General features: G+C 48.7%; 10 protein-coding genes across 10 annotated transcripts; 5 read left to right on the forward strand and 5 right to left on the reverse strand.

Moving 5' to 3' along the window:
* Window positions 1–1,158: 1,158 nt before the first annotated feature.
* BT62DRAFT_993113 (uncharacterized protein) lies at window positions 1,159–2,888 on the reverse strand (the record flags this gene model as incomplete). The annotated part of the gene is made up of 8 exons (XM_043190382.1): window positions 1,159–1,585; window positions 1,702–1,818; window positions 1,847–1,939; window positions 2,149–2,199; window positions 2,376–2,562; window positions 2,600–2,609; window positions 2,656–2,772; window positions 2,853–2,888. The coding sequence occupies 8 exons, from the start codon at window positions 2,886–2,888 to the stop codon at window positions 1,159–1,161; spliced, it is 1,038 nt and encodes a 345-aa protein (XP_043041799.1).
* A 99-nt stretch (window positions 2,889–2,987) lies between these two features.
* Window positions 2,988–4,153, forward strand: BT62DRAFT_763922 (uncharacterized protein). Its single transcript, XM_043182194.1, has one exon. It carries the CDS (start codon window positions 3,234–3,236, stop codon window positions 3,822–3,824), a length of 591 nt encoding a protein of 196 aa, XP_043041800.1. The 5' UTR covers window positions 2,988–3,233; the 3' UTR covers window positions 3,825–4,153.
* Window positions 4,154–4,428: 275 nt separating this feature from the next.
* Window positions 4,429–5,037, reverse strand: BT62DRAFT_1004089 (uncharacterized protein; the record flags this gene model as incomplete). The annotated part of the gene is made up of 1 exon (XM_043177001.1): window positions 4,429–5,037. One exon carries the CDS (start codon window positions 5,035–5,037, stop codon window positions 4,429–4,431), a length of 609 nt encoding a protein of 202 aa, XP_043041801.1.
* Window positions 5,038–5,672: 635 nt separating this feature from the next.
* BT62DRAFT_1074783 (uncharacterized protein) lies at window positions 5,673–6,564 on the forward strand (the record flags this gene model as incomplete). The annotated part of the gene is made up of 4 exons (XM_043179052.1): window positions 5,673–5,729; window positions 5,776–6,060; window positions 6,095–6,364; window positions 6,433–6,564. 4 exons carry the CDS (start codon window positions 5,673–5,675, stop codon window positions 6,562–6,564), a joined length of 744 nt encoding a protein of 247 aa, XP_043041802.1.
* A 4,270-nt stretch (window positions 6,565–10,834) lies between these two features.
* Window positions 10,835–11,524, forward strand: BT62DRAFT_918706 (uncharacterized protein; the record flags this gene model as incomplete). The annotated part of the gene is made up of 1 exon (XM_043184100.1): window positions 10,835–11,524. The coding sequence occupies one exon, from the start codon at window positions 10,835–10,837 to the stop codon at window positions 11,522–11,524; it is 690 nt and encodes a 229-aa protein (XP_043041803.1).
* Window positions 11,525–12,646: 1,122 nt separating this feature from the next.
* On the reverse strand, window positions 12,647–13,300 carry BT62DRAFT_1004095 (uncharacterized protein; the record flags this gene model as incomplete). Its single annotated transcript, XM_043177002.1, has 3 exons — window positions 12,647–12,800; window positions 12,856–12,932; window positions 12,986–13,300. The coding sequence occupies 3 exons, from the start codon at window positions 13,298–13,300 to the stop codon at window positions 12,647–12,649; spliced, it is 546 nt and encodes a 181-aa protein (XP_043041804.1).
* A 1,263-nt stretch (window positions 13,301–14,563) lies between these two features.
* Window positions 14,564–15,788, reverse strand: BT62DRAFT_764028 (uncharacterized protein). Its single transcript, XM_043182195.1, has 5 exons — window positions 15,429–15,788; window positions 15,356–15,379; window positions 15,090–15,297; window positions 14,640–15,033; window positions 14,564–14,580 (listed from the first exon to the last, which is right to left on the reverse strand). Exons 1-4 carry the CDS (start codon window positions 15,678–15,680, stop codon window positions 14,999–15,001), a joined length of 519 nt encoding a protein of 172 aa, XP_043041805.1. The 5' UTR covers window positions 15,681–15,788; the 3' UTR covers window positions 14,564–14,580; window positions 14,640–14,998.
* An 841-nt stretch (window positions 15,789–16,629) lies between these two features.
* On the reverse strand, window positions 16,630–17,394 carry BT62DRAFT_979986 (N-acetyltransferase; the record flags this gene model as incomplete). Its single annotated transcript, XM_043189481.1, has 5 exons — window positions 16,630–16,721; window positions 16,770–17,060; window positions 17,116–17,206; window positions 17,263–17,287; window positions 17,342–17,394. The coding sequence occupies 5 exons, from the start codon at window positions 17,392–17,394 to the stop codon at window positions 16,630–16,632; spliced, it is 552 nt and encodes a 183-aa protein (XP_043041806.1).
* A 136-nt stretch (window positions 17,395–17,530) lies between these two features.
* On the forward strand, window positions 17,531–19,017 carry BT62DRAFT_918710 (uncharacterized protein; the record flags this gene model as incomplete). The annotated part of the gene is made up of 7 exons (XM_043184101.1): window positions 17,531–17,709; window positions 17,765–17,872; window positions 17,922–17,929; window positions 18,023–18,128; window positions 18,185–18,328; window positions 18,523–18,659; window positions 18,962–19,017. The coding sequence occupies 7 exons, from the start codon at window positions 17,531–17,533 to the stop codon at window positions 19,015–19,017; spliced, it is 738 nt and encodes a 245-aa protein (XP_043041807.1).
* A 2,280-nt stretch (window positions 19,018–21,297) lies between these two features.
* BT62DRAFT_947343 (uncharacterized protein) lies at window positions 21,298–22,508 on the forward strand. The gene is made up of 3 exons (XM_043188021.1): window positions 21,298–21,452; window positions 21,503–21,774; window positions 21,827–22,508. Exons 1-3 carry the CDS (start codon window positions 21,305–21,307, stop codon window positions 22,304–22,306), a joined length of 900 nt encoding a protein of 299 aa, XP_043041808.1. The 5' UTR covers window positions 21,298–21,304; the 3' UTR covers window positions 22,307–22,508.
* The last annotated feature ends 1,931 nt before the right edge of the window (window positions 22,509–24,439 follow it).

A 24,439-nucleotide genomic window follows, 5' to 3' on the forward strand; every position in this document is an offset into this window, starting at 1 on the left:
GGTGATTGCTGAATCTGGTATATTCCCATCACGTGAATTGCACGGACCAAGAGGCGAAGACACGATTTGGCTTCACCTCTTCGCTCTTGATTCTACAATCTCACCCTCTGGAAGTCTTCCTGTGTTTGAAGAAGCTGCCTTATAAGCTACCTTTGGCATAGGTGCTTTGAACTTTTCCATTCACTGGCAGCTTTCTCGAAGGCTGTATCGCCAGCATTTCACCAGCCATGCCCGAGGCCGGGTGGTTTCAAATATACTCTGAAAGAACCTTTCCAGCCTCGCGTCGTCTCTTAGCATGTAGAATGAACCGAACCATGGCATGGCGATTGAACCGTGTTCAACCGTTCAAGTGGTAGTGCGTATTCTCTCCGTCAAAGGACTGCCAAAGCTTGCTTGTTTGGCCTTTGGTTCTCTTACAGGCATTCTTGGAGCTTTCTACTTAGGCTCTTAGCTAACTATGTCTTCTTTCCATCTTTACAGCTCCTCACCTTCGACGAACCGGATGCTCTGTTACACCAAATGCTGAAGTATACCAATGGGACCCAATTATCTCCTCACATCCCAAGCTTTGGAACACTTATTTCAGCTAGCAGTCTAAATGACTCTTGGGCTTCTCTGTCCTATCAACGTCCAAGGCGCCTGATGCAGCTCCAGCCCCAAGGTTATCGTTTTCGGACTTGACTAAGAGGTGAATAGGAGACTTTTGCTTATGATGGATTTGGTCTGATTTCCTGGACACAGGTAGGCTGTCTGAGACACTCGAGTTCCTTTCAGCGCCCATCCGAAAATGGGTGGGTTCACGACAGTGGATACGAAGTTCCATTTCGACTTTTCTGCCGTACCTGTCAAACGATAGCTTAGCGTACAAGCTTCCTTCGAGCGTCCCTAGGGCTGGGGACACAGGAAAGTTCTCGTCCGTGGCCGCAGACAAGAAGGAGAATATCGTTGGCAGGACGAGCGCGAGGAATCCGAAGGAGAATAGGGTGTATCTCAATTCAGAGAATGAGTTACAGATTCATGACAAGTCTCGACCCATCATTCCCAGCATAATCATATGCCTTATCAACAAACAATTTCTACCCCAAGCATGGAGATGGTTGGAAACTGAATACTTTGGATTTATTCGAATAAAGGTCCAGGCGGCAGTAGTGGCCTGGTCTAAAGGTCCTCTGCCAATTTTGGTGCAACCGTTATCGTGTACCAAGGCCAGTAGCTGCCAGTAATGAAAGCCTTTCCACAGTGAGTTTTCATATGGTTTTCGTACATGAGGCTCAGCATTTCACCAACAGGTCTAGTAGGGGCAAAACTGACCGTAATATTCACCCTGTTTGTTATATCGCCGTTGAGGCCCATATATGCGTTAACATTGGTCCTAGGTGCCTTTTTACGTCCTGTTGTGCGGCGTCCCTGCTGCTTCAGGTAGCAGGTTAGTATTAGGATACTTGCGATATTACTCTTGGTGCAAGAACTTGGAACATTTTCTGAGTCAAGGCTTAATCCCTGAGCTTGCATATGCCTACAGTCTGTCACCACCTTGCGAGTGGTTGTCCCATGCAAGATCAACCGGTCGAGGGAAACTCTGTTTCTGGATGTACGTACATCAAGTTTGAGTATGAAAAGAACGAGGCGGGAGTGTGTTTCGAAGTATAGTGCGTTTCTTGTCAAACTGGCAGCATATACGTGACTTATCCACTCTCTCACAGAGTCATTGGTGCCGCAAAGTATTCAATATCGTTGTATTCGAGCATCTTCGCGGTGAATTCATTCATCGTCTTCAAATGTTGTACAACGATCATCAATTTGAATTTGCCGTGAGGACTTCAACATTTGGTAACCATAGGCGAACCAGCTTGACGCAGAATTTGCGTTCGCGATGATCATCATGACGCGGGATGGAATAGATGACGCAGAAGGCAATTTTACGCGAATTGGGTGTGGTCTACAAAGCGATTGTATCCGCGAACGGTGCTACGCTCAATTTTTAGTCCCAGTCAGGCATCCGGGTCAGTGATCCTGAATCAATCTGCGACTTAAAGCGCATTTATCATGGATTCTAGCGCCTTTTATGTTTCCTGACCCCTTTTGTCGGCAAACAATCAATGTACCGGAGCCTTGGCGATTTGCTGCCTCTTTAGGCGGTCATCCTACCTGGCACATGCTCTTTCATTAATTGCTGTCATGCAATCCGTCGCAATCGCCCTGAAGGCGCGACAAGAGCTCTGTCATGTCAGACTAGAATCGTTTATGATCAGTCGTTAAATTGCACTAAGGACATAGATAGGCTGCGACAGGCTCCGTTCGAATCTTCAAGTGGCATAGCTTCCGTTATGTTACACGACAGCTTGAATCGCAGCTCTTGCAATGGTGTCGCCTACATGCGTGGAAGTTTCTCAGCTCTGTTCAACTGCAAGCCTCCGCGCTCCCTCGAAGAGTTTGGGTGTGGAAACAGCCCGTCATCTGACAGTTCATCCATATCTTCCAAACCTCCGCCGAACCGCATCTCTTCCACAGCTTCATTTTCCCAGCTATCCACAGAAGTGCCGTAATCTCGTACCCCGGTGACTTACTATGTGTCGTTTGTTGCCCGAAAAACACGTACAGGATGTCTTCTATCATGTTACCCATCGGTCCGCTAGCCCAGCGTGGTTAACTTACGTCGTTTACTGCGATGGAAGTTGTAGTCAACAACGTCGGCCTTTCTTCCTGCGAACGGAACTCGGACTTTGTATGCTGAATGTGTATGAACCAGTGCTTCCCCGCCCCTTGATTGACCTGCTATGAGCATCGGTAACTAAAAGGACCCTCACTTCTAGGTTTGACGCCAGGAGTCAAGCACCTCGTGTCAAGCTCACCTTTCTCATGTCATGGGCGTAGCGCTCGCTGACCATGGACACGCTGTATGGTTCGTCTCAGTTACCAGAGGCCCGGTAGATGCATAACAGACTCGTTCTGAGCACAAGCCTACCTAGGTCCCATTGGAAGCCTGAACCATGCGTCCGCTGCTGCTGCCGGAAGGAGAACACCTGTGATACATTCACTGGTAATAATACTCTTCTTCCATTCAAAGTCCATCCCGTCATTAGCGTGCAGGCTAATCAACTCGCGTACCTAGCAAAGGAAGATTTTCGTACCCGAACCAAGTAGCGCTCTATCCACGGTCAGATTGAAATATCAAGGGCACTTGTCCAATCTCTTTTGACGTTATTGTTAATTATCGATATGTACTAACACTCATGTCGATATCCCGAATCGGACATCAATATCAATATGGTGTCCTGAGTTATTATCTCACTCCGCCACCGCGCCCCGACTCGCAAACCACCCCCGCATCTGCCATTCGGCAACTTCCTGATGAACTTGGTTCGTTCATACAGAGGCCTGATATCGAGGACGAGTTCAGATTTAGTCTCGATCGGGCGACTCTCCGCTCCGGAGTCATCACATATTTGCCATCCACAAAATTAAATGATCTTTGGCCATTTATCGGACCTATTAAGCGATCGCTACATCTCCACTTTTTTTTTCGCATTTTAGAAGGAGCCTTTCGTCCGGAGTCATCCAGGATTCTATTGCATCACATTAACCTCACTCTCGGACCGAACTCCATTCTTCGAATGAAAGACGACGATTCTCCGCAACAGGCCATTCTGTGTCTCCGTCAAGCCAACGGAAATTCATTTCAAGATTCGGATCCACTCATCCGGACAATTTCTCTGCGCGGTTACGGATCACCTACAAGCATTTTGGCACTCCCTCCCTTGAAGTCAAATGACTTGGGTCTTGAGTATATGTTTATTCCCGCTGCCATATCCATATCTTTGTGATTACACCACCTGACCTGCATCAATCTACCGCTGCTGCGTGGTTTGCGTGATGGGTTCTTGGACGCCACTTAAAATTCACGGAATGTGTAGTCGGACCGTCTGGCAAAACTGTACAGTGTTCAATACCATTCAGATGTTCGGTGTATCGAGGAAGACTCGCCCGATCGGTATTCAAAGTCCGAAAGGATAAAATCTCGACCGGCTGCTAATGGGCAAGAAACGGTCACAGGAGGAATAATGCAATCGCCTCATGACGTCATGTCTCCTACTTGGCTTCTTCCTCAAAGGTGAGCAAGCCTTTCAGTGTGTCTGAGATATTTGGTTGAGACATATCTGGACACAGCGATGAATATAACAGGTTGAATCCGGTGTAGATGGTCTTCAATTAGTATGAAGAAAACAGGTCGAACAGACTACTGGTGAAGAGCTATTGCGGAACAACAGTGCAACCATGCGGAAAAGTTCATTCTCAGAGTCCAAAGTAATGGATACATGGGGGATACAATGCAAGAATACAAAATATTGATAATATAGTTATGTACTAGCTCACGGAAAGAAATTTGATGGTCAGATACTGAAGACCTTTCTCATCCTCCGTGTCGCTCTAAAAACACCAAAGCTGACACGGAGTTGTATCCAGTACCATCCCCTCTGAACATGTAGCAGTGGGTCGTTTTGTCTTGTATTGCTCTTCTTCTGCAACTTCTTCATTCAACTCTGGTCGATCGACCAGAGGTATCTCAAACTCTTTCACTGTCGAATACAGGGACGCACAACCCCACTTAATTGAACGAACGACGTCCTTCAAGCTGTTCCATTCCCACCCTTCCTTGATATCGTCGGAAGGAGGGCGGACTATAAACGGGGAGAGATATTGAGGCATGTTGCTTGTAAACGATGTTCGTCTACGCGCGTTAACTGCGAATGGACTGAAGTAGTCCACTTGATTGTCGTTGTCATTGTCGTCGCCGCGAGTGGATGAGCGGCCGGATTTCCGGTGCGGCCATACATTGTAAATAGCCATGGGTGAATCGGACGAGGATGTCGGTGCGTAAGACGATGACAGAACAGGAAAATAACGATAGTCTGGGTCATGTATATTGCCTTTGCAGTCGACGTAGATGTGCGTCGGATACTTATTGGCAGTAGAAAGATATGAGGGATCAAGGATATGAGAAGTCTCTGAGCACTTGGTTCTGGTAAGCTGATGCATGATGTGGTATTGGATAGTTCTTCGAATAGTTCTTCTCGGTCTTATAGGATTTTGACGTCGTGTCTGAGCCAGAATCACGAGACTCCCAGACCTTCTCTTCACAGCTGCGGACTCGGAAGTTTCTCTTCGCAGTCCCTCACAGACCAAGTCTCTCCCTCTTATTCACTGTACCTGTTGCGGTGTCGCCAATATTCCCAGGTCAGGAAGTCTATCATCAGGCCAACCAATAGAAGACAACTTGAGCTCGAATTCTATGCCCCTTGTAACTAGAACTCTCCGTGCGTTATCTGCTGCGGCTCTCCTAACCAGCCTTGTGTCAAACTGAACTGAACCTGGAAATAACGGCTGAATCCCGTTCACGGCTTAGTTAGTAGCACATACACTGCCATTCAAAGGACTGGTGCTTCTCCCTATTTCCTGCCAAGAAAACTTTCAGTGTCCCCCTCTTAGCTTCTTGGGTAAATATGTTTCCTTGCCCGCCTGAAGGACAAAGCATTCTTCGGACGAACCAGCTGCTCTCTTCCATTGAATACTGCGAGGTAGCGAAGGTAACTTTCTCAGCTTCAAGGTTTAGGACACCTATCACAACCGACCGCACTTGAGCCGTCCTATCCCTACAAATGACCAGTTTGGGAATGTCGCCTGATCCCAGCTCAAGTCCAGAGATCCTCCCATTCGGACTTGGATGGCAAGTGTGTTCCCTTACCATGGATTTAATTCTAACTCATCGAACACAAGAAGGGTCGTCGGGTATTTTCCAACTTCCTTCGAGCATCCAACGGAAATGGGTGGGGTTTGCGGCAATGGATCCACCGGGCTGATCTCAAATTCTGGGACAGTGCTCCACTTGATGAGTCTGCCGAGCCTGTTCAGATGGCGAAATCACACGGCACGCAAAAACTGAAGGCTCCCAAGATGAAACAATATAGTGTAGACCCGGCTACGCACAAGGCGATACAGGAAGACTCACAAATTTCAGGATCACTACTAAGACGTTTAAGTTTGATGGCGAGTTTCTATGTGGTTTTTGCAGGAGCAACTAATTATTTGATGGTAGGTAAAACAAGATCGTAAGACCAGGCTCACCATTTCGCCGTCATTTGGACGCATATATGCGCTCAAATTCTTCTTGGAAACCTTTTTTGTCTCGCTTCTGAGAAACGGTCAGATGTCCCAGATAAACGTTTACGTGTATTTTACTATCTACACCGTATATATGCGTCATCCTACTGATTGTCAAGACCAAGGCAGCCGCCACCTTATCGACACCCAATTGGATGCCTGCATTTCCTTGACCTATAGTACTGCTCCATCCTCGCGTGCAAATGTAGCTTTGCATATAGAACAGAACGGGAAAAAGTGTGGAACGGAAGCCTCTATCTGAATTTCTTGCAGTCCCGTCCTGTCAACTCGGCCGCCAAGCTACATGATTTTATTTGTGGGAAAGCCGCAACACCAAACGTTGTCTACGCCCGGCAGAAAACTCTTTTTTTGCTCCCGAACAGTCGCGGTGCAAGAAACTACTAGGTTACTGACATGTTTTTTTTAATCCATGACGATGATCATAGACGTCGACTAACTAAACAATGAATGAATTCGCGATGATCGCCATGCCACTAAAAGAAAAGTCACGATTGGATTTGGTAAATTGGTCTGCTAGGCGACAAAATGCATTCACATGCCACGTCTTTAATCCAACCGCGTATCAGGTCAGTTCGCTTGTATCGCGCGTGCTATATGTAATGTGCAGTTAAAACGAATTTTAGTGCGTTGCTTCATTATTCCCCGGTTGTCGGCAAATAGTTAAAGTGCCGTGACTTCGTTCTGTCCTTGACACTCCTTCTCTCTCTTCTCACTGTTGTTCGTTCCGTCCTATTCCCAACGCCAGGGAACTAGAAAGGTTTGTCATGCCTTTTCAGACTAGAGCTCTTCATCTATTGACTGCTTGCATAGATGCGCTGGAAGAGATACGGGTTCCACTAGAAACTCATACGGTACTATATCAGCCCACAGAGTGACGCCCATTTAGACGCGAAACTCGCCACGTTTCTTGGTGTTTCCTGCCCACCCGGCTGTCGGTCAATAATCAACTCGCCGGGGTGCTCCCAAGAGTTGGGTAGCTGTCTTCCTTAGCACATGCTCGAGATGTTCTATCCGTTCCGATCGCTATGGATGGCTTTTCAACCCAAGAGACAGAAGGTATGCCTTATCGTACGCTGCTGAGATAGACGTTGGAACCGGTGACAGTTGGTTACCGCTAAGAGAAACATGCATGACCTTCATTTCATCCCATTGGGGGAGCAAAACTTTAACAACTCTACGGCCCATTGATGGAGCGGAATCGGAAGGTATCCTTCTTACAAGCCTCCTGCCGCGTCTTTCGGGTGAGCCCTCCATCGAACATCAGGATTGGATATCGATTCCGATTTTTTAACTTTGTCCTGGAGTAAGTATGACGAGCAGGCGCCTGTCTTCCACGCACCGTCTACGACGGACGAACCGGCTCAATGATGCTTCTCGTAGGAGGGTGTCGGACCTCTCTGTGCTCCGACGAATCAGAGCCTGGCAATCGCACATATCATCCGTTTATATCCGTCTCTTTTATGATGGCCGTATCCTCCCAAAGGCTCACTGCAACATGATCCCACCGAGAAGCCCGCAACCGAGGAAACTTCTTCCCATGTGTCCTTCGGAAGGGGGCGAGCAGGAGGGGGATCAACCCATTGCAACATCATCCTCTCGTAATGGTCAACTCCATAAGAGCCACGGATTTTCAAGATCGGCGCGCGCCCCCCGACCTATTTTCGCATCATTTATAATCATCCTCCTCTCAAAGGGGCTTTGTCATTCTGACTCGAACAAAGCTCAGTCATCCCCAATGAATTAGATCTCCCCCCCCCCTCCGGCCCCTCCTCGTCGAATCATCTCGGAACCCGATTCCGTACACGTTGAAAACTTTAAAACCTATAGCCAGCCGGGATTTCCCGCCAGGTCCGGAGTCACGACAATCAGGTCCACCTCCCATCCTTGACAGGGCGCGCTGACGCGTTTCAAAGCGCGTACGGCCGAAATACGAAAACGTTCGGCCTAGGATGTTCCCGCGTTCATTGTCATACCCTCTTGTAGGCTAGGCCAGCTGTTGGTGGGTTTTCTATGTCGTTTGCGATACAAGTCTCGCTATGTCCCAGAAGGAGCTGAAGCCTAAAACAAAGTCCTTAGAAGATGAGTGCCTTGAGTTTTGAAACATATCGTGGTGCCTTGCTTGTTAAGTTAGGCTTACTAGATGATTCATAACGACGTCATCAGCAGAGGTTGTTAGTAACGAAAAAGCCAGTTCTGATCTAATTGAAATCTCAGGTTTCAGAAAGCTATGTGGGTAGCGCTAACCCTGCGAAGGAGCCACTTGAACGAGGAGGGACTCGGATTCGAACCGAGCCACATACGCGCGCGGCTTTTGTCTATGGCCCCACAACATGCGGTCTCACATTCAATTCTGCTACGGATTTCGTATTTCGTGATACATGAGTCTTTCGAGCCTTTGTGATATGAATTCACGCACTGCGAGCCTTTGTACCATTATCGGCTGATCGATCACACTCAAGGCTCTGCTGTTACTCGGTGATCGATCCGTGTCGTGTCGTGGAATGCGAGGAGGCTGACCGGCCGAACAAAGGCTTCCTTTCGTGTTGGAACGGGGACAGAGAGATGATAAGAAGTGGTGTGGAATTGATGAGCGCCTTATACAACGTTGAAGACTCGAATGAAATTCCGCTGTAGCCAAGGCTGTGTGTGTCTTTGCAACATTGGCTGTATGACGTAGCTGTTAAAGGTACCACGCCACGGCGTCGGGTCATCGTGATTACGATGCAAGGCTTTCCCGGCGGTTAGATAACGATCGCCCCGCTTTGAGATAAGAATAGTGATCTCAGAATAAAGTGAACATGAGGATCCTCGATGCATACACGATGGGGATGGGGGGTAACCATTTCGCTCGAGAACGGACCGAACACTGAAATGGATGATAATTCGCGCCAGCCTCGCTGCTCAGAACCATCACATGACGGTCTCATCGTCACCACCACACCTCTTGGGTGTGCAAGGCTGCGAACGGATCCTGTTATCGCTTTATCGTGCAGTATCCGCATGTCATCAGGCTTGGTTCGTCAAGCTCCGGAGGCGGTGAATGGCGCAGCAATGCACCCAATACAACCTTCTCCTCCCCTCCAGGCGTTATCAGCTGCCATCCATCCCACGTTTAGAACATTCCAGAAACGAGGCAGTTTATCGAATGGACACCTGGCTGGAGACAGTTGTTCATTCAAGCCTCATCTCTTGTGCATGTTCTAATCAGGTGAATCCGGATCGCTATCGACGTTCTCATATTGAGAATCCTTTGGAATTTCCCCTTTTCAATCCAATAGATGGATCCCAAGGCGATAAGATGTACTTCCGATGGCACGATGGGTTTGTATGCACGGTTATCTGCGGATGGTGTGCTATTGATACGAAATGCAAGTGTTTGTCGAAAGATTTCCACTCTGCCCCGCTGCGTTCATTTCCGTATGCGTTGAACCTTTCCCTGGTGTTATATCGTATCCCTCTCAGCGAGATTTGCACGGGCCGGTTGCACTCAAGCCATACAGTGACGCGCACGGGAGAGGGGAAGCTCATTTCCGAAATATACTTGTTCTGGAATATGGTATGGTCGTCTCCGGTCATGGTTCACCCTCTTCTGCGCCACTCGTGCGAATAATTGCCCTTGGTCGCTCGTCTCCATTCCGTAGGGCCCTCTTCTTCGGGTGTCAGGAAATTGCTGTTCTAAGGGTTGCAGTTCGCAAGGCGTTCATTTCCGCGCATTTACTCTGAATGTGTAGTACTAGCCCACAGATGCAGCAACCTGGGTGGCATATGACTGACTACCTCCCTCCCTACACACACCTTTGACCCTCGCGCCCCAAGTCGGACATCCACGGTCTTTCCACAGGTATCAAAGGATATTGCATTCACATGCTCTGCTGTAGATGGTAATTTGTGGGGAGGAGACATGTATTGATGCCAAAATTACTCGAGCTCATCCAGGGCTGATGCGAACCGGGGCTGCCTACCTACTTATCATCTACTAATGATCTATATCGTTCTGTCTCTACGGTGATACCTGACGTAGACCTCTCCAGGTGGTGCGGCGAATTCCCGGAATGGAAAGTTGGAGATTCCGAGCAGACGGAAAATTGAGCCAACAAAATCGCATTTCTCGGACATGTTCAAGGGAAAGGAGGAGAAGGGGACAAATTCATTCCGAGCAGCTCACGGTGAGCCTCCGAGAATGCAAATAAATAGCTGTTTTAATTATAAGACATGGGAGGCCGTGAAGGGCGTCCGGAATGGACATGGTCCAAGGTCGGGAGAAATATAGGGGCGATATAGCTGGAGGCCCTCGGAAAGGCTGGTACCGCGGTTATGCTTGGTATAATAGGCGCTTTCTGGGAGCACGGATGATATGATAAGATGCATGATTGAGCAAGTTCCAAATTGTGAGTCAGGCCGGTGATGAGTCATGCAGAAGCCAGGTTCGGCAAGCATGAGGCAGACACGAGTCGTCGATAATCGGAAAGATGTCTTAGCACGAACCAGCTCGGCTCGCGGATAACGGAGATAGATTACGCGATTGGTTACACAGCAGATGGTGTATGACTCCGGCTCAACCGCAGACACTCTCTCCTTCATCCCTTTTCTATATAAAAGTCCGGTTACATTTCCCCCTGATGCCCCCAACCGCTGTCCCCCGACTTTTATCGACATGCACCAGTCTGCAAAGCGTGCAGAGGCTTCCCGCCTCCTCGATCCCTCCTACTATTCCACCACACACAACTACCAGCCCCGCGTCTACATAGACCGCAAGGGCAACATGCACGATCCAGACTACCGCCACTTCCCCGTCCTCTCATCGTCCCCCTCATCCAGCTCGTCGTCCAACTCACCTCTATCCCGCCGCAATGTTCGGCCCCACTGGGAATCCGGCTACACCTACGAGTCTGCCATTCCCGACGACGACGAAGACCTCCAGGGGGACTACTATGATCCTTTCACCAATCACGGTCTCAGGCGCTCGTCTTCCCTTACCCGTCCCACCACCCCATACTACCCCTCCTCCTCACCCGTATCAGACTTTGAGTCGCCCTTTGACGATCTCGAGGAGAAGCAATGCAGTGTCATGAAGAAGGCCTTCCGTCCGCGCAAGTGTCGCGAGAAGCGCCGCGCGTCATTGGACTCTACGGTGGAAGAGTCCTACTACTACGCCGAGGCGCCCGAGGTCGTTCCAGAGTTGGAAGCAGACGAAGAAGATGAGGAGCAGCGCCACGAGAAGGAGGAGCGTCCCGCTCCCACATGCGCAGAGGCGATGAAGAGGCAGTGGCAGTCGATATCGCTCACAGTCAGCTTTGGTGTTTTCAGAGCAAGGCGGAGGATGAGGAGGGTTCTCAGCGGTTGAATTTTGAACTTTGCGCTGAGTTTCCCCTCCCCTCTTTTTTTTCCCCCTTTGTTCCCATCATACCCCGCATCGTCTGTACACCTTCGCATCACATCGCATTGCAATATCTGTATCATTTACCTTTCGCACTTTCGATACCTTTTTGTTTTCCCATTCCATGCACACACGGTTATATTTTTCATACGTGTATCCTTACCTTTACATGCACCGAGACTTGAATGACATTATTGATTCAACATTACCCACTGGCGTGATCTCAACAACTTATAATTAGCATCATTACCAACTCCCAATTATGACTCACGGTATACCCGTTTGTCCCGATATGTCCCATGCGTTCCCCCGTGTCGTCATACGACACGTATTCCCTAATTTAGTCCTTCGCTCATAAGTCCATAGTGCGACACTTGCGCGTTCAATCGGCAGAATTATACGTGGCGCGGATGTATTGTGTTCTTCGACGAAGTAACCCCTTCTGTACGCAGTGCGGAGAATTGGCGTCTACAGTAAGTATACACGCAACACTGATATGGCCCTTCTACTCACTCGCGTCAAAGCAAACTTGGCAAGGCCTTCATGTTATTGTTGGAAGCGATCGACCCCCGTAGACTTGCCAATCGCGTATCATCGTGTCCCCTACATATATTGGGAGAATCGTAGCCATGTTTGCCCAGATACTGTGTCAATAAATTTGTCAACAACCAGGAACAATTGTGCACCCTTAATACATCGAGCCAACTTACACTCATTTTCACGATGACTCCCCAACTTGCTATAATTATTCTTCTTCCAACAAGATGGCTTTTGAGGCAAAACGAACAAGACCGTGCCAGTCTTAGTCTGGCCTCGATTTCAACTCAGAAACGATGTGCCGCTAAGACTCGCTTTGCAATGCACGTTCAGCATATAAAATCCATGCCAAGATATTGTTTCTGCGCGGCATAACGAAACGGCATGAGTCCTAGAATAGTGAAATGCTCATTCAATCTGCACGATGCTTCCTGCACGTTGCTGGGCCTGACTGCACATTTCGGGGTGCATCTATGCATGCGGAGTGCCTTACTCGATACCGCAAATCACTATGAAACCGAACTGTGTGTGAAGCCTCCCTAACATTTGAGTTTAGAGGTTGGCCACGCTCTGCGGATCCAATGATGTTGTTGCAAACGCCACGGGAATCGCGCAGTGGCGGCATCGATATTGATACTCATGTGCCTCCAGAATGAACACAAGAAAAGGAATACGCATGTATTGAAGGCCCGAAAAGTGGTTCGAGCTGGAAAGACATTTCATAGCATATAGTCACTTGGTTGATCCGCACCATTTAGTACATGTCGGAAAGAGGAGGCGATATCCGACCCTCGAAATCCTCCTCGTGGGCCTTCCGGAGACACGGGGCTACCTTTTCCTAGCGGGTCGTACCCTTTTTGTCCAAGAAATCAGTCCGGCCCGTGAGCGGACACCCGACAAATGTGACCAAATGAGTTCAATAGCATCGGGAGTTTTCGCAGGACGGAATGGAGAGACTGGCGAATCCGGCAAGTCCCGAGACATACTAGTGAACGTTCGATTTCTCGTAGACATGATAACACCGGAGGGCGCGTGATCGAGACTAAATCTGAGCTCATCCTCGATATCAAGCCACGAACCAGGTGCACCAGGGACTCGCAGCAGTTGCGAGTCGGGACGAGGCGGCGGATCGAGGTAAGATAACACAGAGTGTGATAGAGATGTTGATGTCCGATTCGGGCTATGGTATCGAGATGAAGGCGACATGCTGATAATTAACTACGTCAAGCGACGTCGAATATGCTTGTGTCTTTCGGTACCGTTGTGCGTCCCAGAAGAGCGCTACTTAGTGCGTGGGGTACGGTGTTCGAGAACTTTCTTCCTAGTCATATGAATTAGTCGACCTCGATGCAATCAATATACATGAGGATGGGCCATATCACATGTGGATGTATCACAGATGTTAGCTCTTCTCCTAGCAGCGGCGGCGGGGGTACCGTCGGATCTCGTTGCGCCTTCCCAAGGGGACCTGAGTGGGCTTTCACATGCCTCGTTACCGTCTCCAGAATAGGCGGATTGGACACAGAAATAAAGTAGCAGGCGCTCGCCGCCGAGTCTGGTAAATCATATGAATCATTCCATAATCGGCGACGCTACGCTGATAATATGGAAGGGAAGCCTACTGAATGCGCATAACACGGCGCACTTGATTTCCGATGCCAGAGTTGATGTATGCAAGGTCGAAACTTCGAAGCGAGAGTCCCTCGAGCCGCCGATGCTCCACAGTTGGCTAATCAAGAGATCCAGACGGAAAGTGTCGCGCATGTGACATACAGAATCAATCTCGTCATAGCAAACGACGTTGAAAGGCGCCGAAGGACAGTGGCAGGCGCCTACCACCGGGCCTCTGGTAATTACATGACCTGGTCCCTACGCCCATGATCAGTATTATATGGAAAAGAAGCCAGAGCTTGATTCCCGGCGTCAAACCTGGACTTTGAAGTGAACACCCTTTTTGGTTACCGATGCTCACGGCAGGGTCAAGAAGCACATTCGTGTACAAATGAATCCACAGTGAACGAGGTGAAGGCATGTTCATCAACCGTGCTAAGTTAGCCGACAGATGGGCTGAACATATTCTATGCGTGCTTCTCGGGTACCAAAGGGCACACGATAGATGACCGGTGGGAAATTACGGCACTTTTATGGGTAGCTGGGAAGATGAAGGTAGTGGTGGTGGTGGTGTGATTCGTCCGAACCGCGCGGCAGATCTTGGTATGATGTCGGAGGATGGGTTATTTCCGCACTCATCGAGGGAGCGAGAAGTGGTTGGAAGCTTCAAGAAACTTTTCCAAGGCTACCACTGCAAGCGATGTGGGCCGTGATGGATGTTAGATATCGTCGTTGCGATCATGCTGCATGCTGTCTTGCACGGAACTCATGGACACTACAGCTCCCAATCAGGGTGACGAATGAACATACCATGGTTTACCATCGCAATGCGGATCCCAGGCCGCTAAGGCTGTAATCATACCTTCCAGAATGATCTGTAGGCCTGGACGATTAAGTCGGGCTGGATCATGCTAAGTGATAAAAGAACACGTACCGTGTATGATGTCAACCCCATAGATAGATCAGTCAAGAAGCGGTGCAGTAGTGATATGCCGATAATGCTGAAATTCATTTTACATGCAGGGTTACACTGCCTGATCGTGTTATCGAACACGGTGCGGAGCTGTAAGATGCACAGTAGGAGTAGTAGTTATCCAGTAGACAACGCCTACCATTCACTACGTTGAATATGCGTCATATTCTGTGTCATAACGATCCTCATGAAGGCAAACAAGACACCGAAAACGTTGCCTATGGTTATTACCAATGTTGTTGTGAACACTGTCGTCGTGAGTAGGCCGAGAATCTTGAAGACAAGCACTAAGTCAGCCGAGATAAGTTGAAGGTGGATCGTTAGAGATGCAGAGTACATCGTAACACAATACAGACTGCAGAAAAAGTAAGGATCCTGCATATGTGCGCCTAGATCGACTTAAAGACTCACATAATTCCAAATGAAGCCCGCCCGTGTCGTCAGAGAAGACACTGACGCATTCCGTGATATCCTGGTAGACTATGGTCAGGTTTGCGGCAGGACAGGAACGATACTTCCCGTCTAGAAGACCATTGCGCGCAAGAAGCAGCAGCGCACATAGATGCCAGTCATTGGATGGGGACTCCCCACTTGAGCTGTACCTATGCGTGTCATGGAACTGTTACCAGAACAAAGTCAAAACAGCACATGTAGTTATATAAACCGAAGGCGCTCACTGATCCTATCTCAAACACGTCCGACTTTGCAGGGCCGTGAAGAGCGGTGAAACTTTAGTAAGGACAGCCCTACCATAGCACGAATAGCCCTACGTCGATATTGGTTAATCCAGATTGTGTTCCAACCGTATAGCAGTTTCGACACTAAAAAAACAGTCCCATGAGATGATTGCCGGTCGTCCAGGCGGTTAAATGAATAGAATAGGCGATAGAACGATGATAGGCAGGAAGCTGGACGTGATACGAAAGGCATGCAACTAGCAGTCAGCTCGACGCTGTTCATGCTCAACGAACACAAAGTACGCTTATAAGCTCTCGAGGTCATGACCGTTCAGTATGAACCTGTCAGTGTATTTGTCGATGCTTGGCTTGTAGATGTGGGGCTAAATTTAGATGCTGCAACTGGCCCTCAATGAATTTGAACAGCGAGGGCGAACATTTGAATGCCGAAGAAAATTTGTAATAATTCCTGAGATGTTAGTCAGCTCTATATACAAACTAACTCCACGATTGTTCAGTAGTTCACGAGTAATGGGCCGGCACTGGGACCACCCCTTCATTCGAAGAAACGAGAAAATATCCGAGGATAGGTAAGAGGTGACACCTCAAACGGCTTCTACTTTCTTTCTATGTCCTATAATCCCTTGACAGTGGAAAGTTCGTGCTTTGGATACCTGCGTATCGCCATAAGTAAAATGTTCACTATCGTCATTAAACGAGGACCGAGGTGCGTGCACATGAATACCATGGGGACGCGGTATGCGACCCTCCGGATCCCTTGAGCGTAGAATTTCGTCCGAAGGTTCTAGTGTTGAAAATTCACGATGCAGGGGGAAATCGCGTTTATCAGGACATTCAGTCATCATTGTCGGGGGGCGAAAAGACTAGGGGAATTTAACGAAGGATGATTATTACTACGAACAGGCGCGCGAACAGAATGTTGTCTCACCCTATTTCGCCGACAGACAGAATTTCTGACTGCTGCCGTGTAATACTAGGCAAAGGATTCCTCAGCCTTTGATTCGATTTTGTGGCATTCCTAATGCCCAGCTGGACTGTTACTCATCGTGCTATTGTTACTAGGAGCCGAACAGGCCATGAATAAATCGGTCCGAGGCAGAGAAAGCGTTTGGATGTTCGGGAGGAGATTAGCCATCATACAGACGCGCGAAGCGGGCCGGAATGAAACGGTTGTGAGACCCGATATCCACCTTGTATAATAGTATATTACATGAAGCTGCAATACAGCTGGGTTCTGGGTCGGACGGAGCACTTCATGGCACGTCATGGGCACTGACAAGCATGTCGCGTCCATTAGTTCGAACAGAACGTCTTCCAGGATCCCGAGACAGAGGTTTGCGCATATCTGACAACGTATTCAGAAGCGACAATGCAGATACACGGAAGAACTGACCAAAGGCATCTTCCTCATCTCTGCCGCCTTTTCCTACGCCGAGATTACCATAATACTCTCGCACCCTGCGATATACGCTGTACCCAAGCCCTTCGTATAGTTCTATTGCGACATTGTTGGTGCACCGAACGTATAAATCCACAAAGTAACCGCGATAAATATTGTCTGAAACCATTTCCAGAAGGGTCATCATTTTACGTGCAAGAGAGAGTCTCCGGTATTCCGGCGCTACGGATATAGCGGTGACATGCCCGTGCCATTCAGTGTTGGATCCCTCTGCTTTTCCGATAACTGAAAGTGCCGGTGTGAGGTAAAGATGTATCTGAGAAAGAGGATAAAACGCTACCGTAACCCATCTGGCGGCCGTTAGGTGATTCCTGCACACAGCAAAGGTCTGGCCATCGCGAAAGGTAACTGAGGTAGAAGCCAACATTGTACTAACGGCACGAATCTGAGCCAACGCGATAGACTTGACATTAAATGAGAAGCATACGGTCTCTGTCCAGATGTCCAGATTGCTAGAAAAGACAGACGTGAGAGAATGTAATATGTAAAGTTATTTGAAAACGTACATATTGTTAAATGTGAACATATCCGTGGCTTTGAAGGAACGAAGGACACTCATGGTGGATGAAAACGACCAAGTTGCGAAAAAGGAAGGTACAGCCACATCAAAAGACACCGGCCACGCCCAAGTCATATTTTCACCACGACCCCGATCACTTCGAGGACCTTTCATATTTCTCTCGAATATCAATAAAATGTCGCAACATAATCATCAACCACAATACGTACATTACACCGGTCCTCCTGGTACCCATAACCAGCCCCAGAGTATAGCACCACAGGAGACCACCACCCATCAGCATGCGCCACCGCTTGTCGCAACGGGGGATTGGACCAAGAGTCTCGTCGAACTAGCAAAGACAGCTGAACTCAAGTGCGTTATGACATCAGTTGCTATTTGGTCGCAGTTGAGCTCGGTCATCTCGCAGGAAGCATGCGCTCACGTTACAGCTGCATACTGCACACATACTGTCAGCGCACGCGTCGCTGGAACAGAAGAGCAAGGCAGTCCAGGACATCAGGGAACAAAAGAACAAGTAGGTTGTCTAACATGTTCTCGATTCTTACCGTTTAACCTTTCCTCAGATTAGAAAGTGAGCGCCAGCGGCTGCTGAATAGCTTGAGACAGGTGCGCCTCGCTTCTGATAGTTAAAATGGCATCTCTTGTTGACCCTGGTCCACCCCAGGTGAACGAGGATCGGGATCAGGCAAGCTGCCCGCCGCATCTGTTTTCATAAAGCCTATTCACCCAGCCCCTCAGGCGGATTTACTCGAATCGAAGATCGATAAAGAGTGCGCATCGTTCCACTGGTGACTTTTGGGCGCATGCTGACCCTCCCCGGTTTCAGATGCGCCGAAATCCGTCGACGAATCCAGCAGATCACCGAAGGCGAATACACCGTCGCGAAGCGAGACGTCGATAGGCTAAGGCAAGAGCTAGGCCAGCCACCGCTTCCTAGCTTGCAGACCATGTTGGACGAGAAGTCTTCGCAGTAAGTCAATCCCGTGTTATGGAACCCTTCCATGCACCCCATCGCGCTCTCGGCACCGAGTGAGGATGGAAGTGGGAACGATTCTCTTTTGGCGCGAAACCGCAGCGTTACAGTTCCATCGGTATTTATCCGCAACGACTGCGTTTCCTGCAAAGGCATGTGCATGATCCACGATTAACCTCCTTGACACCTAGGTTCCTAACCGAACGTCGATTGAATGGCAACGCCGAGTCGAAACGTGGTCCAGGAGACGACGGTGGCCAGCTCGGTAAGAAGCCCCGTGGCCGACCGAAAGGGAGCAAGAACCGCATCAAGGTGCCCTCCGCTCCTGGTTCGTCCGGACCACCGACAGATATCTAACGTAGGTCATCTGTCTATATACACGACCCTCACAGCTAATGCTATCTTTCAGATCGATCCCTTCAATACCCTTTCTCGTCATACCAGCTCTCATTTACGGACCTTCACGTTATTATCTCACCACTCCGATGGGACTGTCTTACTATGTCGGCGTCTATTCTACCTTACTCTCGAACCTATTTCCCGCCTTTTGTGTAGCCTAGATCCGTAGCTTTTCCAGGGTACACCATTCTCATGAATAATATCTTGCAATACCTTTTATACCTTTTATAGTCCGTTGGCAGCGTGCGCTTCTCTCTCCACAGCCTATACTCAGAAAAGCAACTTGAAGACCTGGGGTAAAGGAACAATAAGGGAGGTTGTGCGTCCGTTGTGATGCAAATGAGGAGATGGCCGTCTCCTGCTATCGTCATTGAATAATACCGTTACAGAGTGAGGATAGAAGCTAACAAAGACCGACCCGATTCCGCCTAGCTCCCGTAGGGTGCAGCCTCACTGAGTTATACTGTAATGAAAATATTGGGCTTCTCTACCGCACGGGTCAAGACTGTAGCAAATCTCCCCAGGCGGTCATTCTCGGCCATGGACCCGTCCCCGACCTCGTCCGGAAGACTTACTGTACCAGACAACGTCAATATCCGCCCAAAGTCGGAGCATCCATATCAACCAGTCGCAAGATGGCGGAATCGAACGGCTCATGATTGGTTGCAACTGCTGTGTCCCAAAGTAACGGCATCTCAGTGCAGCAACGTCCAGAAGAATCAACATCTCCATAATAACGTACATCTCCAGCGTGACTCCAAAAGATACTCGTAGCGCACACAAGAGCCGCCGTAAAGACACATATAGAACGAACTCTCCAAGATTAGATTTGATGCGGTGTTACCTCCTGCTAGTGATACGGAGGGCGGCGGTTTTGGCTCTGAACCCTAGAAGAGCTTTTATATCACGTTTCTAGCGCGTAAAGATACAATCCGAGACGCGGAATGCTAGGTGACAGGGAATTGAAGACACTCCTGGTAAGTAGCTATTTCGGTTCAGGCAGAAACCCAGATAAATACTTGACCCAAGCTTTCAACCACGGAAAAATGCACAGTAGAGGCCAGTGCATTTGAACCGGTAAACAACGAAAGCTTAAATGTCCTTCTCGGTCCCAAAAAGGCCGTCAGTAAAACGGTATGAAAAACTCATCCCCCTATGGACGAATGGAATGATGTACCTATTTTTTACAGCGCTCAAAACAAGCTCACAAAAACTTGAAATTGAAACCTCATTTTAAGCTATCAAAACGCACCGATCTCTGTAATTATGAGTCGGAATTCCTATTAATGATAAAACCGACAGATTTGCTATACAGCCCCTGTCAAAACTTGATCTCTGTTCCACTTGTTATGAGTTACTCACCTGTCAGGAGTGAGAAATATCGGTGTAGTCCAGACATGAGCTTTCCAACAAGAAAAGACGGCATCTCAGTGCAAAAATACCCTCCAGAATCAACCCTAGAACAACTTGATATCACGTTTCCAGCATGTAAAGATAGGATGCGAAACACGGAATGCCAGATGTCAGTAGACCTGAATGAGAAATCCAAAGACAGGCAGCCTCCTGTACAGCGAATATGAAGTTGATCTTGATGATGCGGATCGGACTGATATGGGTTGTCGCACGTTTCTCTGTGCATATCGCCGCAGGTACTCCGCCAAGGAATGTGGGATGGGAGAGGGAACGGGTAGATTGCAAGCCTTTAGGTCAGAGGGTGCTGCACCTGGGCACGGCCTGGGAAGGCGTTAAATTGATTATATTTATCAGGGAGAGTGAAAAGAGGGTGCTATGTCCAATTCAACCTTACATTTTTAACAACGAGGACGAACAGCAACGGAAGCCACGGTGCACGACAAAACCGTGGACAAGCGAGGGATGATTGCCTAAGGGACCTTCCATAAATGGAAGGATAGTCCCTTTTTAGGTGGAATCTCAGACTGAAAATACAGCATGTCCGAGGAATGTTCGCAGGGAAGAAAGGATTGTTCTCATCGTTGTGGATCCTGTAGGGTCGGAACAAAGACTTTTTCAATGAAACCGGTTCGAGTGTGATTGAGAAGTGGGGGGGAGGAGGGAATGATAATAAAATAAGAATTGATTGCTAATGCATTATTAGTGATGCTCGGGATGACAGCAATGATTACAATTAGAGTGACGAAGGATGGGTAAATAACTCGTAACTCGAGGTGCAAGATCGGGCGGGTGGCAGCGGTGGGTATGTTACCGTTGTGACTAAAAGGATGGGAAAAGTGTGATACCGGCCTCATGTAGAATATCCGAATCACTACGCCAGTTGCGGTGGAAGTGTTGTCAGCGGCTCAACGGAATCCGAGTCGTTGTCCGATTCGAAGGCAGGCACAGATGCCGAGAGAATTGGCCGAACCGGATGGGGTATGGACGTAGCCGCGGCACCGGATCGGGTAATGGTGGGTTACGAGTCAAACGGATTGTCAGCGCACACAGCGAAACTGCCGTAATCCGTGTCTTTCTTTTTAGGGACCTCCACTACCTCTTTATATAGGCCAGTATGCTACCCGCAGTGCCCCAATCTTGCTCCCTGCAATGCATCATCCCATGGACTGCTCCCCCTCCCCCTCGACCTCGACCTCCTCCTCAACCGCCTCAACCTCCTCACTACATCCTGCCAGCCTCGTCGACTCCGCTGCCCATTCACCGGCTCTCTTGGAGCTCGTAAACTTCAAAATATCTCGGCCCGTAATAGGTGTGTGTCCTTTATGCTTTTTCTCGACAGCAACTCTTACAGCTTTTAAGATTACCTTGTTGACTCCGTTGCTGAAACAGTCGATTTTGCCATGGGTCGTCCCTCACCATCGTTTACCCGTGGCCGGCCTACAACACGCCGCCCAGAACTCGCAGACTTCACTTCGTTCGCCACCACAGTGTTGAGCCGCGCAGAAGTCACGATGCCAGTTGTTCTGACTTCGCTTGTCTACATCGACAGAGCCAAGCCTCATCTTCATATAGCTCTCGAGGAGTGGGCCCTCGAGAGGGTGTTCTTGGGTGCATTGATAATCGCGTCCAAGGTACGTCACAGCTCTTCTATTCTCTTCTTCCCTTGCTAATCTTACCCTGTAGTATCTTAATGATTCGACACTGAAGAACATTCACTGGGCCATGTGCACGGGGGTATTTGGGAAACGCGACATTGGGCGGATAGAACGAGAGTTCCTTGATGTTCTTGACTTTGAGCTGAGTGTCTGTGAAGCAGACCTGTTGAGCCACCATGCGGGTCTTACTGCGGCTGTCTCCCCATCACCGTCACGCCACTCCATCGAACAAGCCTCACCCCGCTCGCCTCTCAAATCTCACCATCAACGATCCTCCGTTCCCCCACTGCACCCTTCCAGTCCAGAATCCTCCGACAGTTCCTCTTCACCAGAGACGCCTTCAACTCTTAACGAGTCTTCACCGGAGTCTTACCATCCAAAGAAACTGCAGCCAGCCCACAAACACTCTGCCTTTTCCGATATCCTGCGTTCTCTCCCCTTGCCCATACCCCATCGTCACCATTCACACCAATCACACTCACGGTATCCTGTGCGGATGAACGCATAGTACTTTTGAGTTTATTATTGCTGTATTCTGAAAAATCTTGCATTGGTGGTTTGGTTCATATGTACACCTTCGATTTCACGCCGCATACTCATGGTTCATTTTGACCTGTCATAACAACTTTATTTATCGCAATCATCATACTTCGTTTATATCTGCATGTACATATCATATATTATCCAAGTAATTGTCACCGTAGGGGTGTACGTGTAGTTATTACAACACAGCACGTATTCGAATGCAATTGAAATCATTCGGAATATTTTGGAACGTGTGAATTGACCTGCTGATGATTCACCCCGTGTCTTTCCCTGTCTTTCCCCCTTATAATTCCAGATGACTCGCGTCTGATCATCTCTGACGATTGAACCCGATGGAGCCGTTGGTTGTCATTCAGTGGGCCACGCGGATCAAATTGGTCTGTAGTCATCTCCGTCGGACACACAGTCATCACCCATGACTCATTGCGTGCCATTCCTTGTGTTCATTCTGCCGTATTTTTTTTTTTTTTCGACATCTCAGCGACTAATCTCAAAGGGATCCGGGAACACAGATCCGACACTCGCAGTGTAATCTCGGAGCGTGTTCGGACTTTGCCTGATCCCACTTCATCCGGTCGGACTGGAGAAGAGTATTCCAGAAATTGAATTCTCCGGTGTATCTCTGCGACCGTTGCATGCACCAGGGTACTTTGAATGATCTACACTAGCTGCTACGTACGAAGAAATCGGACTAGGTAAAACGAATAGAAGACTGGTATTTTTGCCACAGCCCAAGCGAGGGCGCTTGTTTAATTAATTGACCCTACCTAAGTATACACAGCACGTGTCACGCTGGGACTCTGCGGCAAAGTTCCAAGCGGTTGGGCACACTGCGCGCTCCGCACGCCATGAGAGCGTAATAGCCATCTCAGGTTCGTTATCACATGAAGACGGGGGTAACAGGTGGTCTGCTCAAGTGTTTTTCCAGACGTCTGCCTCCGTACGCGGCTAGCACGGATATCGGACCTTCCGTTTGCTTTCACCTTTCTCTCAGGACGATTATCGGTAGATACGCTGGGATTCCACATGAGATTCCGCGACGCTCGTCATGGGCTGCGCGGCAATAACGGAGGGTGGATGATAGCCAATGGGAGAATTCCTGGGGAGACAATCATTGCTTTTCGTTCCTGACGGTACCTGAGCCTCGCCCACGAGATATGGCTGTGCACCTGTGCCTTGGACAAGTTTCAATCATCGCGCGCTTCAACATGCGCCGACGTTTTGCCAGCTGAAAATTTATTTCATACGAATTCTGCAGGTCTTTCTCTTTGAAGGATATTTGAAATGGAATCTCTCAGGTGCTAGCTGTGTGTACGTCTTGGTCTGATTGATTCGTTGCTGTCTCTGATGACGTTTCTCAGGCTGCTGTCCTCGCGTATCTTGGCTTCGAGTGGGGGATCATCAAGATCATGATCCCGTCTCAAAAGGCAGTACTCCTCCACAAGGTCATTTCATTACTTTTGCCGGGGCTGTTGGCTTGACAGGGAATTGCTGTTTCAAGCCAAGTCCGGTTTCCGGACATGGATTTGGTATTGACGACTACTGGCCCCGCAAGATGATGATGGATCTTGAGCGCGCGCTATGGACGTGTGTGGACGCGCTAACACTGCAGAGGCCGGTGTGTTCTGAAACGTTGTCCCAAAAAGGTCGTGACTTCCGATATCTTGTTTTATGAAGACAAGGCTTTCCTAGAAGGAAAGGTTTTCATTTGGTGTGTAGAGGGAGGACGACAAAAGTCCGGTTTTTCATCTTATCTTCTCGCAGCTGTGTTTTCAGATTGAAGATACAACATTTTTAGGACGGGGCTGGCTCAGCTGTGTGTAAGTATACAAGGCGCTGCTGGGATCGGGTTTACATTCGTTTGCATACAGCTTCAACTGGAAGATGAGAAGATAAGTGTTAGATCTCGTAATAAACCTCGCATCCAAGTACCCATAAACTTGGTTTATTACCAAGGGTACTGTCTCCGACTATGCCGATGTCCCAAAGCAAGATCGCAATAACCTTGAATTACCATCCTGGGAAGGAAAAGGGACATGAAGGACGAAACGAAAAGCGGTTTTCCTTTACCTGTTATGGTTGTCAGTGACTAGCT

This window comes from Guyanagaster necrorhizus, assembly GCF_019112545.1.
Source record: "Guyanagaster necrorhizus MCA 3950 unplaced genomic scaffold BT62scaffold_8, whole genome shotgun sequence".
NCBI classification, from domain to species: Eukaryota; Fungi; Basidiomycota; class Agaricomycetes; order Agaricales; family Physalacriaceae; genus Guyanagaster; species Guyanagaster necrorhizus.